A 16,386-nucleotide genomic window follows, 5' to 3' on the forward strand; every position below is an offset into this window, starting at 1 on the left:
GCTCAATAAAATGCTTTAACTTTTGGTTAGCCCTGCAGTAGTCAGGAAGTTGGATCTTTGAAGGTCCCTTCTAACTGAACTATTCCATTTCATTCTATTCATCTAATTGGAAGTGAAATCTTGTCTTTTTTTTCTCTGCTAAGTTATTTGCTTTTCCTGTAGCAAGTCTTCATTTCACATTTCCATAAATCCCTGGCTGATCTTGTTGTATTTTAAACTTCTACTTATTTTTAAACCTGAGGAAAAAAAATCTTTACAGTAAGCATAACAGTGTTACTGTTACTAAACGTGTCTTTGAATTTATTTTCTTTTTTTCTACAAACAGTGGGATCTTGACTCCTCAGAAGTCAGTGAATTTTTTGTTACCAATTTAGGGAAAATCATAGATGCACTTAAGAGTCTTTTAGGTGCAAAGATGGTATCATAACATCTGTGAAAACAGTTTTCAAATGAGTTACTTCTTTTACATTGTGTCTCAAAAAATAATAATTCTGAGATTTTGAAAACATGGCATACAGTGTGCACAATTGAAACGATACATTTTGATAACTTTAATATCACAATAATTTTGATAAATAACTAACTAAGGCACAGTTTTAGAGGCTTGCCTCATGAATAACCTCCTCTGTGAAAAACTTTGCAACAGTTGACTGAATCAAGAGAGAATCCTTTCCTATAACAACTTTGGTGCAGCTGCCTACCTTTTGCCTTGTACATACTCCTTCAGGGAAGCACACCAGAGTTTTAGAGAGAGGTAATGAAAGCCAAGAGATTCTATCACTTTAGCCACAGCTGAGAGAATTGATGGGGCTCTGTAACATGGCTGGTGGGCAATAAAACTATGTGATGAGGTGGCTGTGGTCTGTGTGAAATGCAGTGAGGAAAGCTCTCCGTTTTAACATGAGCAGTTTCCTTTCCAGTGAGAAATTGCTTTAGGAGCAGCTACATGTGTAGGAACAATGAAAGACAGAAATGAGTGGTTGGTTCCTGAAAGATTGTTAATTAAAGTTTCACAAGTCTTCAGAGGGCTCTGTGGAAAGAGAAGGCTTCATGCCATCATCTCTTCTGCTGGTATTTTGTGGCGAGACTTCTGCAGAGCTTCTGAAACAACATTGTCAAACTTACAAGCACCTGTCTGACATGATTCTAGCATATAAATGGACAAGCAAATGTGGTTGGATACTTTCTAGTATTGGAAGCCCACATATATTAAAAATTAATGTAAATAAAAATAAATTTTCTCATCGGTTTAAATTCAAGCATAGCCATTCCTAAAGTCAAAAATGTACAACTCAATACAAAAAGAAAATTTCAGCCGTGTTTGTTTTCTTTGTTATTTTTCTTTTTTTTTCCTTTAGAAGTTAAGATGAAAGCTGGTGCTGGAGATAAACATCAATATTATTGTAATCTCATATGCAAAGCCACAGTAATGGCTTTTAAATAGGGTGTGGAACGCTTCTGTGTGGCATACTTCTGTGGTGTCATACATGTGAAATAATAAGAGAAAAATGATCTTTCTTAGCCTGTTTTAATCTATTGCATTAAATAAAAGCAAAGATTTCCATTTTTGCTGTTTATAACCATATAAGTTAGGTAAACGAGCAATTAAATTTATGTTTATTTAATACCATAACAAAAAGCTATAGCACTTTCGGAATGTGAACCTATTGTGTCTTCTCTAAATCTGCTTCAGCTGTGGTGATGTGTTTTATTGCTTATTTTTCTTTAGGCAAGGAGAACTATAGGAAGCAGTTCATAGATTTGGAAAATTGAATTTGAAGTCCTCAATCAATTTGGAGTAGATAGTGTTGAGTCAGAAGTTCTAAACCAGCCTTGGGACCATAAGTAGTGACTGATTTGACTAGCGTCCCCTTCCTTAAAAAGATTATTTGATGAAATGACAGACCAACAAACCTTCTCGGTGCACAGCTGAAATCTTGAGAAATAAGAAAAAATACTATATATTAGGGATATATATATTTATATATATATATATATATTTAAAAATCATGCACTGTAGATATAGCTAGAATTCTTTGAAGGAGTCAGTTAACATGAGTAGATAGATATAATATGATGCATAAAGGCAGGACTGAATAGTTATATAGAAACAAAGCAATTTTAATAAAAAGCAATTACAAAATAGTGGGCTCTGAGTTTATTGTAATTACTCTAGAATGAGATATTGGAGTGTGATAATTCTCAAACAAATTCAGGTCAACAGCAGTAGGAAAAATATAATATTATAAATTATTGGGAGATAACAGAAAATATTATTTTGTTACTACTGGAATCCGTGGTGTGTCTACTTCTTGAACACTGAAATTCTGACATCCCTTAAAAATGTGCTAAAACTGAAAGAAATTCAGAGGAGGGCAACAAATATGAAAACAAATATACAGTGATTTCTCTATAAAGAAAGACTAAAAGGACTTGGACTCTTCAGATTTGAGATGAGACATCTGGGCAGTAACGTGAGAGAGACCCACAAAACTATGAGTGCCAAGGAGAGAGAAGCTAAAGAATAGTTGTTTACTCTCTTTTCTAATAAAACAAGATTCATTAAATGAAGTTAAAAGACAGTAAATTCAAAACAAACAGGAAGATACATTTCTTTGGGCAATTAAAATTGAACTATGACCATGAGATACTATAGATTCTGGAAATTATCATGGTTAAAAAAGTTACTGCACATAAAAATGGAAGAAGAAATCACTGAGTGCAGTAAAATAGAAAAGGCCATTTCTACATCTGAAAGTCTCTGAGCTGCAATTATTTTGAGGTGGGAGAGTATTCCGAGCAAGTAATTTATGCTTCCTTGGCTCTTACAACCTTTCTGAGATGGTTGGTACTGCCTACTGTCAGAGGCTGGCAGTTGGAATACATAAACCTTTGGTCTGAGCTGCAATAGCTCTTCTCATGCTACTCTCTGCTATTTTTCACTTCATGTGAATTAATTACATCTTTGGAGAGAGATCAGTAGAATGAGGGTATGTTTTAATATATATTATTAGTTAAAAGATCTTACACTGTCTTGTTTTGCCTCTTTCATACATATGCCTCTTTAATGCAATCACATCTCCCTGACTTTGTTTTCCAGTGTTAAATACAGCTTTTTAGCCTTTACTGATAAAATAGTCTCTTTCTTTCTACGTTTAAAAGACAGAAGTAATTTTCTCTGCCAGTTACAGCTTTTGATGTGAATACAGCTGACCTAATATTGAATACATTAGTTCTCAGGAGGCCTCACTGCATCTTATGCAGTGGTCTGGATACTCTTCCATCTTCTCTAATCTCAGGCAGAGTGCCAGCAGGTGAGTGGGTGTGTACTCCATCCAGGGGTGAGTGGGTAGCTGCAAGCACAGCACTGTGCTGTATGAACTCTTTTGCTTAGGTCTCGGATAGTTTAAGAGTCTCTGCTCCCGCTTTCTTCTTCAGCCCATAAGTGGTCCGTTTCACGTCTGCTGCATGTCTCGTGTCTAACAGTCAGTTACTTGACACAGAATACCCTGGGTAAATCTATTTTACTTGAACAAGAATTTCTATAGTTCTTGTTTTCAAAAGCTGTTATGTCAGTGTTGGGCACCTTTTTTTAACCCTACAAGCTGTGTACCAAAACCTTCATATGATTCAGAGTCACAGAACAGTGGCCATGGGTACTGAGGAGCTGAAGAAAAACCACAAGCTGTTACAGCTCCATTCATTCCATCTTCTAGGAACATAACTATTTTATCCCCCTGCACGAAGCCATCGGGCTTTTGGGGTTTTGCCTCTAGTTGGGCTACAACCTTTACATATCACAGTGCCTAAGCTTCCAGGTGCTGTTTCAAGTTCATGCTGACCCTGCTGAAGCTAGTTACTTTAAATATTCTCCATTGAGGAGAGGCTTTAAGGAAGATTGTTCAGAATTTTAATGCTTTGAATTTTACTACTTTTCATTCTGTAAATTGCTTGTATGACTGCTTTGTTTTTTAAAGGTTTAGGCATCAACAGGCTTGCAGTTATTTATTTTATACCTTGATCTTTTGATTCAGCTGTGTGTTTGCAGATGTTCACAGTTAGAAATGAGATTGTAATTAGGTAAGCTCCTTGAGACTGGAAAACTACTTTTGCTCTGTCTTTCTGAAAGGAAAAACTCTGACTGCAGAAAACTGTAACTGAAATAAACCAGCCGTTATTCTTTGCTGCAATTACCATAGTGTAATTCTTAACACAGGTGGGAATTTTCTATTAATAGGACTTATTTAGAATTAAAAAAAAAAAAAGATAAAAAAGACAAGGAGTCATGCCAACATTTGTTTCCAAGAGTTCTACAATTACTGTAGAAAGTTCAAGTAACAAATAATTACCTAAATGACAAGGTTTGGTTTGGTTTGTTTTCATTTATGTGTCTGCATGTTTGCAATTTTGAAGCTATTTAAAAATTTTAGTATTTTTAGTATGTTATATTTATGTTATTTCCAAGGGTGCTCCCAAACTCCTGTCCCATCCTCACTGCTGATTTATATAACTATTTCCAGATGTACTGCTTGTATGCCAATACATGTATGTATGTATAAGCATGTATGCCAATAATGCAAACAGCTTACTATGCCGCACAGCAAGCACAGGTGGACCCTGAGAGACCCCCAAGTAGCCACCATGTTCAAAGCTGCTCCTGGAACAATTTTTAAATTCTGAGGAAGACCATCTCAGTTGACATCAACCCACTTACTGAGCTTCTGCTAAAAACCTGGAACTTCTAGAGAAATTCAGTCACTCTCTGTAAATATGCCATCCTCTTGCTTAATTTTTTGCCTTGTGTGAAGTAATATTATTTCTGGCTGGTTCCTGTCAATCAGATAATACCATAAGGAATGAAGACTTTGTCTTTTCTGTTCTTTGAGTTGATTTGACTGCTATTTTTCTTCTTGCATATGAGTATACAAACACTTTTAATTCTAGTGATGCGGGGATAGGAAAGACGTTTGCAAGCTGACTGAATGAGAGCTAATTTTTTTCTTTTGTTTAAATGGGTTATTTTTCTTCCATATTTCATCATTTGCTTTTGTGCTGTGGGTCAGGATACACGGTTCTGCATCCCTGTTGGGTCAATATTTTATATACAACTGATATACATGTACACTGGCTATTTTTCTCCCTTGAAAACTGAGCCTTGATTTATCAGAAGATAAAGGGAAAATCATTTTAAAAGCTCTGGGCTTAGTAGGAAAAGCCTATGGGTGTCAGAGGCTAAATGAGAACCATGACAAAATGCCAAAGATCCAACGATGACTCTGAGCAGTAAATCCTACGGGCTATTCACCAGTTAGGCTTATCCTACAGTATCCTGTGTCCCTTGGTACCAAGGGTAACGTTATCTTTGAATGTATTACTTCTGAAATGCAAGGAGTAGTAGACAGGAACTGACTCCTTCAAAATTAAAAAAAAAAAAAAGTAAAAAAAAAAAAAAGATTAAAAAATTACAAGGATGCTAGATAGAACCACCATCCCATTCATCCTTCCCCAGTGATGTTTCTGCACTCTGACAGAGCTCTGCTGAGCAGCAGATGAGGGCAGCTGTAGGCTCTGTGGAAGGACACTTAACTCTCCATTGACCTCCTCTTCCTCAGGCTTGTGCTTATTATGAGTGATTTTGTTTTCTTCAGAAGATGCAATAATGCAGAATAATTATTTTTTTTAAATTTTTTTGTTCTGAGTGTTGTACAATCTATTGTTTCTTCACCTTACTGCATCTTTTGAAAAAGCATTTCTTATTTGAGATTAAATCGATATTTGATCACTTGCATCTTCCTTTAGGCTGTCTTAACTTTTTCTTATTGATTTTAACCCCCTCATACATCTGTGTAAGAATAATCTCAGAATTTTTTGTCATGTTCATGTAAGTTATTCTCAGAGATAACATCTAATTCTACTCTACATTCAAAAACTTCATGTGTATTCATGCTTTCCCTCCTAGGTGTAGTACTTTAGCTTTGTTTTCATTAGGTTTTGTTCACCATTGGTTTTCTAAGTCATTTTATCTATTTACAATCCAAAATTGTTTTTGTTTACATGCAATTTTCCAGGTTACTGCAAGAAGTTAAGCTATCTATAGAGTGATTACAGCAGGCTTTGGGCTTTCATTAATTTCAGTGGGAGTTTTCTCATGAAGACTTGATGTTGTTGGGTCCTTGTGAGCAATATGGGTCTGTATTTCTCTAGGTGCAATACCTGCTTCTGAGTAACTCCCTGCTTTGTGCGTATGGGGAGGGGTTCTAATGAATTTTAAAACTTTGGTTTAGTCTTTCGTGTATTCTTAGGATCTTGACAGTGCTAGAATAGCAAGACAGAGTTTGGAGATGGACATCAGAAACCTCCAAGATAAACTCACTGCTAACCAGAGAGGTTGGGAAGCTTCGAAGCAAGAACTTCACACTCTGAAGAAATCTTTGAGTGAGCTGGATGGAAGTTTGAAGAGCAACAAAGAAGAGGCCAGGACTGCTCAAGGTTCTTTGGTGGCTTTCAAAGAGCAAATCGCTGCCCTTCTCAGCAGTGGATCGGCAACCGTTAAACCCTCTGAGAAAGCTATTTTGGAGAGGATTCAGGAAATAAACTGCAAAGAGGAGAGTAAAGAGATAGTAAGTCAGCAGCTACCGCACTTGCACGGCACGTGTATTTATTCTTTGGCTAAGTTTTTTTATTTGATTTATCTTTTTGACTGTTGATTCCTTCTGCTTAGGTTTTGAAATTACAGAAAACTTTAATTTTGTTGACTGCTAATTTGAGATACTAAGCCAAAAACACTTATGTTTTATTAAGTAGAAATAGGTCAGAAATTAAATCAACAATAAGAGCTGTTAGCAGGAAAAGTCTCTTAGTTACGACATTGAAACTTGTTTTCAGAGCTGCTTTGCAGACATGAGGAGTGGCTGCATGGTCACCATGATTTAGCTGAACATGTGAGCAAGCACGGATTTGCTGTTACAATAGTGACTTAATGGACTGACCTGTTTTTTGAGGCAGGTGTAACCAATGTTGCCCCAGGCAACTTCTTTCCCTCCAATCCTCAAAGTCTGCTACTAGGAAAGACTATTTTTTTTACTTACAGGTAAGTATTTTTGAAACCATAACTGTTCACCATTGTAGAAAAAAAGTAATAGTAAGGCAGCTGGGTATTCTAATGCTTTGGCTAGAGGAATTTGGGCTGATAGCATTTGCAAAGGAAAGGTATGTGCAGAAGAGAGAGCTCAGGGGAGAGGCAGGCTAGAATGCAGTGTAACCAATGTCAGAATCCCATCCTGACTCTGGTCTCTGTACTCAGGCTTCTCACTCTTTCTGTATGAGAATATATTAATGTTGTCAGCACACTGCTGTCAGGGAGGGCTATTATTTAATTAGAAGTCACACACTAAATGAAAAGCTGTTTTCACTGAGTCACTGGATGAACTGAGTTCATCAGCTTCTGTGACCTCGCCAGATTTTTAGATTCTAGCATCTCCCGCTGATGTAATAGTTTCTTATGTTAGAAAAAATACTGTGGGTTTGTATTCTGTCCAAGGCTGGAAATAGCTCTTGAAAATACTTCTTTGCATTTAGATCAAATACTCTGTTAAAAAATGCAACTCCCCTATACATTAGAGTCAGCGTGCCAAATTTCAATGAAAACACTCAGGCTTTGTGAATATATTGAACATTTGAAAATGATCCTCTGAAGTGGAAGTGTGGCAGTAACTGATTAATATAGAAGCTCTTTTCTGTTTTGCTATAATATGTTATGGATTTATTGTGTCCATTATCAAAATGCCTTCAAGCTGAAATCTAATGAGAGCTTTATATACATGTGTGATTGTACTGCTTGGTGTTTTGGCATACAGTATGCTCACTTGAGATGCTGAATATGTTGAGATCTGCTGAGAAAGGGAAATTTAAGTTGACTGGTAGTCATTGACTAGTAGGTTTTGCTCCCAGGAATGCTTTCGAGGAACCTGCTTCATTAGTAAGATTCAGCTGCAGCTAAGTCTGTTTGTGTAGTGTGTTGAACAGCTGTTCATCTCTTTGTGGTACACTACAGTGCAGGCACAGTACATACTACTTATTTCAATTCTTCTTGTTCTTGATTTGATTCCTTCACTCTATTAACATTATGTGCCGGGTTGCCCACTTGCAGACTTACTAGTCTTGTTGACTGCTAGTTTGGGGGAGGATTCAAACTGTCTTTTTTTTTTTTTTTTTCAGATACAGGCTTTTTCTACCTGCTAGAGAGGCATATGGCTAGATCTCCAAGTGACAACGTTGTTTAGAGATGTTCTGTAACAGAGAACTACTGTAAAATATACAAATAATTAGCTATGCTTTTTCTAAACAGCTGTGTTTATTCTTATTTTAGAGGTAAAGAAACGGATGCTCAGAAAAGCAGGTAGTTTTCCACAGCAGTGTGACTTCATTTATTTTAGTGCTGTGCTCTGACCTCTTTGTCCTCCAGAAAGGCCTGTGGACTCTTGCAATGAAAAAATAACTCAATTTGTTGGTTGTCTGAGGATGTTTTTCAATGTTATTGCTATCACAATTAAATATATGTGCTTTATTACTAAGACAGAGCAGGTATTGACTCTGATCTGCCACCACCTAAATCTGTGTTTTGGAAATATGATGCTGGTACAGTTGCCTTCTTTTGTTGGTATATTTTTACATAGTAGAGGAGCTATTTTGGGTATGCCTAGTGTAGCATTCTGCCTCTGCTAACAAATACAGCAATCGCCTGCTGTACTTATAGAAATACTCCCCCAGAATGCTAGTCCCTTCTCAAACAATTTGTGGCTCCAGAAATTCCTGAATCATAAATGTTAGCTTTGAAGTTTAGTACTTCTTTGTGAATTTAGTCACTGTAACTGAGTAACAAGGTTTTGTGGATCATTGTGTTTACTAGGTATGTTAAGTGATGAAACTTTAACGTCTTACTGCTGTGACTCAAAGGTTTGGAAAAATTTATGTGCACTGCCCCAAGGTGAATTATGTTATTAAAGCAGTGCTGACATCTATTCTCAGAAGAGTTTCTGTATGAAGATTAGGGGCTTATAACTGAGCTAAAATGTCAATGTTCTGTACTTACGAATCCATCTCTAGTAGAACGTAGATTGTGTCATCAAAAAAGCTGTTTTACAGTGACCTGCTTTTCTTTCTGCATGTCAGAATTAAATATTTTTTAAGGCTTCACTTGTAAGGAATATGTCTTGGTCTTGACCTTCTTGATCAGATTCCCATTGCGTCTCTGGGTGAATTCCTTTGCAGAACTTGGTTATAACTTTCTTGTGTTAGGGTATGCATGCTTTACCATCAGTCATTTAAGCAAAGGATTATTTTTTTTTTCAGATAGAATTTCTCATATACCTTTCAGTAAACTGTCTAACTTGAAGTAAAAGCTAGTCATCGTTATACCCACCTACAAAAAGGGCATGAGAGAAGACCCAGGAAACTTGTTAGTCTAACCTCAGTCCCTGGAAAAGTTATGGAGAAGACTATGCCAGGGTTTATTGAAAATCAGTTAAAAAATAATAATATCAGGCATAGGCAACACGGGTTCCTGAAGGGAAGGTCTTGCCTTAGTAATTTGATTTTCTTCAGTTATAAGGCCACCTGTTTCATGGATGAACAGAAGATAGATGTAATCTTCCTGGATTTCAGTAAGGCCTTTGACACCCCACAGCAAACTTCTGGACGAATTGTCCAACTGTGAGATAAACAGCTTCACACCATGGTGGGTGATGAACTGGCTCAATGGTAGAGCTCAAAGGGTCGTAGTGAAGGGGGTTCAACTGGCAGGCCAGTCACCAGTGGTGTTCCCCAGGGCTCAGTTCTAGGGCCAGTCCTGTTCAACATTTCTATCAGTGATCTGGATGCAGGAGTGGAGTGTATCCTCAGCAAGTTCGTTAAATGGGGAGGTGCTGTTGACCCCTTGGAGGGATGAGAGGTCTTGCAGAGGGATCTACATAGATTGGAGCATGGGGCCATCAGCAACGGCATGGAGTTCAACAAAGGAAAATTCTGGGTGCTGCACCTGGGATGCAATAATGCTGGTACAGGTACAGCCTGGGAGACAAGGGGCTGGAGAGCAGCTCAGCAGAAAGGGACCCGGGTGTCCTGGTTGACAGCAGGCCCCACGTGAGCCAGGAACGTGCTCTGGCAGCCAGGAAGGCAAACTGTATTTTGGAGTGCATTAAAGACAGCATAGCCAATCGGTCAGAAGAGGTGATTCTCCTATATTTAGCATCGGTGCAGCCTCACCTTCAACATTGCATGCAGTTCTGGGCTCCACAGTTATAAAAAATACAAAATATAACAATGTCCAGTGATAGGTATTCTACTGCAGGATTAAGATGCTGCTTTGAATCACTGTCCTGATGATAATTTCATCAGTTATAAGATGTACATTTTCTGAGTATGTTTGGACAGCTCTTAGGTGTTTTTGTCATTTATTATTTACGACATACCAGAAGAGTTCATAAGGAGCTCAAGGAGCTCATAAGGAGTTCATAAGGAGTCCAAGGCAAGCAATTGTTATCAGTTCACACAGAGCCCAGCCCTGCTGCGAGGTCTGCAGGTTCAGATCCTTTGCAGATTTGTTGTAGAAAAATTTATATAGCTGAAGCTTTTTCCCTTGACTACTTACCCATCTGACCTGAGGTAGGAACAACTGATCTGATTATAGATTGTCTGAACTTAAATGCCCATCTGTGCATATAAATCAGTGGTAGTTTAAGATATCATCTTATCAAACCAGAACAGTGCAGCTTTTTTACTGTCAAGATAATACTAAGATGACGAGAATGTCTAGTTATGTTGGAAAAGAGAACAAATAATCACTATTATGATGTGAAGGACCTTGTAGCTACATCCTGCATGCTGCTCTTTGTGCTCAGCTGGAGTCAGCATACGACTGTCTTGGTGACCGCTGGGTTATTGAGGGAAATGGCCTAGCGACTGCATAGGCACGGCCCTCTTTCTGGTCTGATGCTGGGCCAGCTGCTACCACATGCTCTTGTCATGCTTTGCACAGGAGAAAAATAAAATTCAGACATTTTACAGAGGATTATTTAGTTCCAGTGGGGATGAACACAGCTCAAGGTGAGAGCTGCCTCTGAGCATCTGGAATTTCTTGTAACACAAGAAATAAAAGGCACCCTTTTGAAAGGATCTGGTAGTCACATTAAAAAAAAAAAGGCAGAAAGTGTTTGTTTGTTTTTAATACAGTGCCTGATTAAGCTGCACAAGGGATTGGCACAGGAGGTTATGGAGGTCAGAACTACAGGACCAAAACCAGAGCCTTCATCAATCATTGGGTACAGGCACGGGTAATAAGGGTGCAACTCTGTTTTAGGAAATCCCTAAAATGATGATTGTTCCTAAGCCAGGGGTGAAGGTTACTTCTGGGTGCCTTTGAAGATAAAGTAACAGATTGATTATTTTGTGGTCTCACCTTCTATGATGTGTAACCCCTCATGTGGTTATGGTCTCTGGAAGCCTGCAGGACCCCATTCGGCTGGGCTATGAGCGGAGACCCTCTGCAGCATGATGGAGGGATTCCGTGTTCACAGACAGCAACACATCTCTCGGCACAAGCTACTGAAAGCTGTTTCTCCTACCGAGTGACATACGATGCAGAAAAATATAAAATGTGTGTTAGGGTTCTCACAGTTTTATTGCAGTTTAGAATTTATTGCAGTTCAGTATTTTCTACCTCTGTACAAGCAGCATTAATTTCTCAGTTGGTTTTTTTAGGCAGTTAGGGTGCAAATTATTGTTTTTATTTAATTGTAATCTAAATCTTTCTGTGCCATTAAAATTACATTTTTTTTGTTTTAAAATATATTAGCTCCTTTTATTTGATTGAGAAATCTTAAGTATTATTTCTGCTATTCACTATTGGGAATCTTACATGTCATCACTGTCATTTGCTCTGGGTGGTTGCAACAAAGTTTACTCTTTTTTTTTAAATTTCATATTTTTGAGAGGTATTTTATCCTCTTCTTAATAATTTGATAATAGATGTCTCATATCTTTCTAAAATTTCCACACTCACCTAACTCTATATGTTTTGTTGGCTTGCTTGCTCCCTAGATGGTATCTCAGTTTGAAACCCAAATAGCTAAATTGACTGAAAGCTTGGAGAATCAGACCAGATTGTATCAAGAAGCTCTGGAGAGAAACAGAAAAGCTGAAAAACAGTCGGAGACCTTCCAGGATCAACTGAAACTTTTGGAAGAAGAATTGCTCTCTATAGATATGATGCAAGATGGTTTGAAGCTTGAGAAACAAAAAGTATTTGCATGTGTTATTTTATTTTCATAAAAATCAGCAAAGCCAGAGATGCAGCTAACTGTATTACATTGATCAGCTTGAGTATTGCTCAGTACTGCAAATAATGTGAATTAGCAAAGTAAGGCATCGTGTGGGGGGCAGTAACATCTTTTCTTTAACTGACAATTTTAGTTGGAAGAAGTGGATAAGTTTTCAAGTTCAAAGTCCATTTAATGTGAGGGAAAAAAAAAGATTTTAAAAAAGTCTCTGTATATATATCAGAAATCCTTTAAGGATTCTTTGATTTCAAAGCTTTTCCATCTTTTTGTAATATATCATCTGGTCCACAGTCTCCCAAAATATTTCAGTCTTCGATTCTTTTATATCCATAGACCATTGTAACTACCAAGATTGCTTTATGAATTGAATGAATAAATGCAGTTATCTTGGTACAAGTTTGCATACTAAGAGTTTGAAAAATGGCATAGTACAAGAGCTAAACCAGCCAGCTAAGAAAGACAAAGTGCATTGTTCATTGTAGCATGTTACCAGGCCAAGATCAGTGCTTAGTGAGTTGAATTTGCAAAGAATCAATAGTTTGATGCTGATTTGCATTAGCCTATGATACAATAACTTTTTCTGAATGAAGCATCCACTATCTTAGGAGCAACCAGAAAATTGAAGTGTTCTTTCACCCTGCTTCCTCTGTGAAGAACGTGTCAGTAGTTCCTTAATTTCTTTCTAGTTTTTGCTGCAATAGATTGTCTACATTCCCTCCCACCTCCCTGTTGATGAATGACTTCAGTGTTTTCTTCTTCTGGTGTTGTTTTTAACTTTTTGAGACACAAACATCATGAAACAGAGAGATTCTTGCTGTGTTTTTTCATCTTCATCTTAAGCAACAGTTATGGAACTGTTTTTTTTTTTTTTCCTCTCGTTATTTCTTTGCAAAGATTATGACCTGCAATAGAAGTAAGGGAAAACAAAGGCAAATGTGGTTCTTAGGGAGAAGAAGAGCTTTGGTTTTTGTAAGAGAAGCTAATTGTGACCAGCAAATGAATGCAATTTTTAAAGGGCTAGCAGGTAGGAGAAAACAAGGAAAAAAAAACAGATTAAGTTTTTGGTAAATGTATGTATTCACAGCAGTAAGCCAGGTGAAGATGCAATTAAAGTAATCTTTAAAACAATTTGTAAACCAGTAACTGTTATCTCTAAAACTTACTGCTTCAAAGAAGGGCAAAAGTCTGACTGTGCTAACACTCTTGTGTTTTCTTAGACCACATGGGATCTCACCCGTGGTATCCCCAGTACCAGTTTTATCTGTGTTAGTCAGTCAGAGCTCAGAGCAGTGGGCATGCACTTCCACTAAATGGGATGTAGCTGTCCTTTCTTCCTCCTCCCCGACAGTGTGTGGTCATGTAGAACAGCAGAGATGCGGGCAGGAACTGGAATCAGAAGCAGACACACATACCTAGTACTTTTCTTGCTGCAGAGGAGCACAAGGCAATCTAGTCTTGCTAAGAAAATAAATACAGTAGGTCCAGGAGTTTATGAACAAAAATATCGGCTGAAAAAGGACAACTGGAGAATTTAAAATTTTATCAGGAGTGTGTATGAAAAATATATCCTTCCAGTACCTTGTAAGATAGTCTGTTGGCTCTGTGTAGTTGGTTGTCAGTGTAGGGGGGAATTGCTTCTAAATTATACGTCAGGACTTTTAATGAAATTTTATTTTTCTTTTTCACATTTTCCCACATCGTATCTTAGTATCTGATATTTCTGGAGCAACTTAATGAGAAGATGAAGCTGGATAGTGTAGCAGCAGAGGTTGGATTTGATATGAATGTGAATGCAATTCTAGCCCGGGTAGAACAGTTGGTCAAACTGGAAGGTGATGCAGTGATTGAAAACAAGACTATGGCATATAGCCTAAGAAGAAAGGTAAGCAAAAATGAATACTGTTACTGTTTGTTTCCAAGATAAGATGCTGCTATGGCTATATCTGTGTGGTAGCTTGTTAGAGGTGGCAGATTGGAGCTTCGTTTCATATATGTATAAGAAATATCAAAGATGTCCATTACAATAAGAGAATCATTAAGAGAAGATAAACATATAGAGCTGTGAAAGCAGATTGCATGTTAAAGCAACTAAAAGTACATACTTCTATAAACTACTGTTGAAATTTAAAACTACAAGGATCTACTGGGAAGGGGAGTGTCTTATACAAGCTTCTCTAGAAGCTAGTAGAATATCGGTTGTACTTCACCAAGTATTTAAACATTTCAACAAGAACAGTGCTCCTTTTGGAACCTTGATTATTACTATAACCTTGTTGTAGTCAGACACCCCTCAGTCATTCTGTTGTGACAGAGTGAAATCTTCTCTTATTACGCTTATCAGAATGGTTTAGAGCTTGGGATGAGGTCTGTTTCAGGTTTAAAACCATACTGTATTCTTTTTTCTGTAAGCAACTACCTCTCTGAGGTAATGTTAACACTCCTTAGATGTTCCAGAGTACAGTTTGGCAGTTCAGCTCAGGCAAGCTGAAAACAAGTAGTCTCCTGAGCACCAAAGTTGCAAAACTAAACTGCTGACCTTTGTGTAGGAGCAGTGGATGAGTGCTTTCTTATTTCTGTGTGATGACTGTGCCCCTTGCACATTAGGCTTAATAAACTTGTTAAACATGGAAATATCTTAAACTACCACATTGGAACCACGGTCTGCCTAATGAATGTCTCTTATGTCTCACATTTGACAAGTGCCTTATATTTGAGACAATTTCACATGTTTGATGCACAGGTATTTATGTTCAAATAAGGTGTGGTCTACGTGTAAATACATTCAAAAATGTAATACACAGGCTTAGGGATGGAGAAGCACAAAGAACTGGTAATATAAGAGGTATGAAATTAAAGTGTAAGTGTGTATATACTGCTTTACAGAGTTTTGAAGAGAGGATTAGGAGTTCAGGTTAAATGTGCAACAGGGTGATTAAATTTATACAATAATCTGTGTAGTACCATTGTCTTTTACATATATATTTAAATATCCTTGTATTCATAAAACCAGTTGAAGACTCAGAAAGAAAAACTTGAAAGCAAAGAGTTGCACGTGAACCTTCTGCGGCAGAAAATAACCCAGCTGGAAGAAGAGAAGCAAGTAAGGACAGCCTTAGCTGTGGAGAGGGATGAGGCCAATCTCACTGTCAGAAAGTTGCACAAGATGATAGAGAGGTTACAGAAGCAGCTTGATCTGGCCAGGGAAACAAATACTGATCTCAAAGCCAAGCTGTCTGAAACCAATGAACTTAAGGTGAGTTAAAAGATTAGATTTGTGCTTCTTCCCCTTTTTCTATTCCAGCTGGATACTGCTGGAGTTCATTTACAATAAATACATCCATGGAGTACTGTTCGAATTCGTGTAGAAAAATATAAAATTACAATGTGTTGCGTATTTAGAAATTTATCTTGATATGTTAAATAGCATATGTAAGCACCATGTAAATCTTCAGTTTAGTGTAAGAAAATTATTATACATGCATCCCTTTCTTTTCTGTCAATATAATTGTAATCCTGTTTTCCCATACATTGCTCACAGCAAATCTCATCTGATAAGTATGTGGAGTGGAAGATTTTTTTTGTGTAAAACATGCAAGATGCTAAATTTTCATTATTCCTGTGTTTTATTACCTTGCAGCAGTAATAAATTACCTGCTTTAACTCAGGTGGAAACAAGTAATTTGCAGTTGCTGATAGGTTACCACCTCTGGAAGTGAGAAAGGTTTATTTTAAGCAACTTTGTGTCTTATGGATCATGAACTGAAATAGATGACTTGCAACTGAAGGATTTTCACCAGCCAAAATATTTGGCAACTTTTTTTTTTTTTGTATTATTTTCCCAGTGGCTAGCAGGGATTGAACTCTCACTGTGGGCTCTTTTCTGTCCAGTTACCTGTTCTTGCAAACCCCGTAGAGAATTAGCAGTCTTTGAAACAACAGTCTTTCTGGTAAATGAGTTGACACTGGCCAGTCTGCTTTGATAACTTTACAGTTCACACATACATGTGGTTTCCTCAAGAATTTGTAAGAAAATACATCAGAGTGCTTAGTC

At 37.4% G+C, this 16,386-nt stretch overlaps 1 protein-coding gene across 1 annotated transcript in view; it reads left to right on the plus strand.

The window, feature by feature from the left end:
• Positions 1 to 16,386, plus strand: part of CCDC170 (coiled-coil domain containing 170) — a 45,511-nt gene that overhangs the window by 24,392 nt on the left and 4,733 nt on the right. The window contains 4 exon segments of the mRNA XM_080585901.1: positions 6,303 to 6,620; positions 12,097 to 12,297; positions 14,044 to 14,217; positions 15,346 to 15,588. Coding sequence (XP_080442027.1) covers positions 6,303 to 6,620; positions 12,097 to 12,297; positions 14,044 to 14,217; positions 15,346 to 15,588 — 936 coding nt within the window.

The sequence above is a fragment of the Anser brachyrhynchus genome (assembly GCF_964034855.1).
Source record: "Anser brachyrhynchus genome assembly, chromosome: 3".
In the NCBI taxonomy this organism is placed as follows: domain Eukaryota; kingdom Metazoa; phylum Chordata; class Aves; order Anseriformes; family Anatidae; genus Anser; species Anser brachyrhynchus.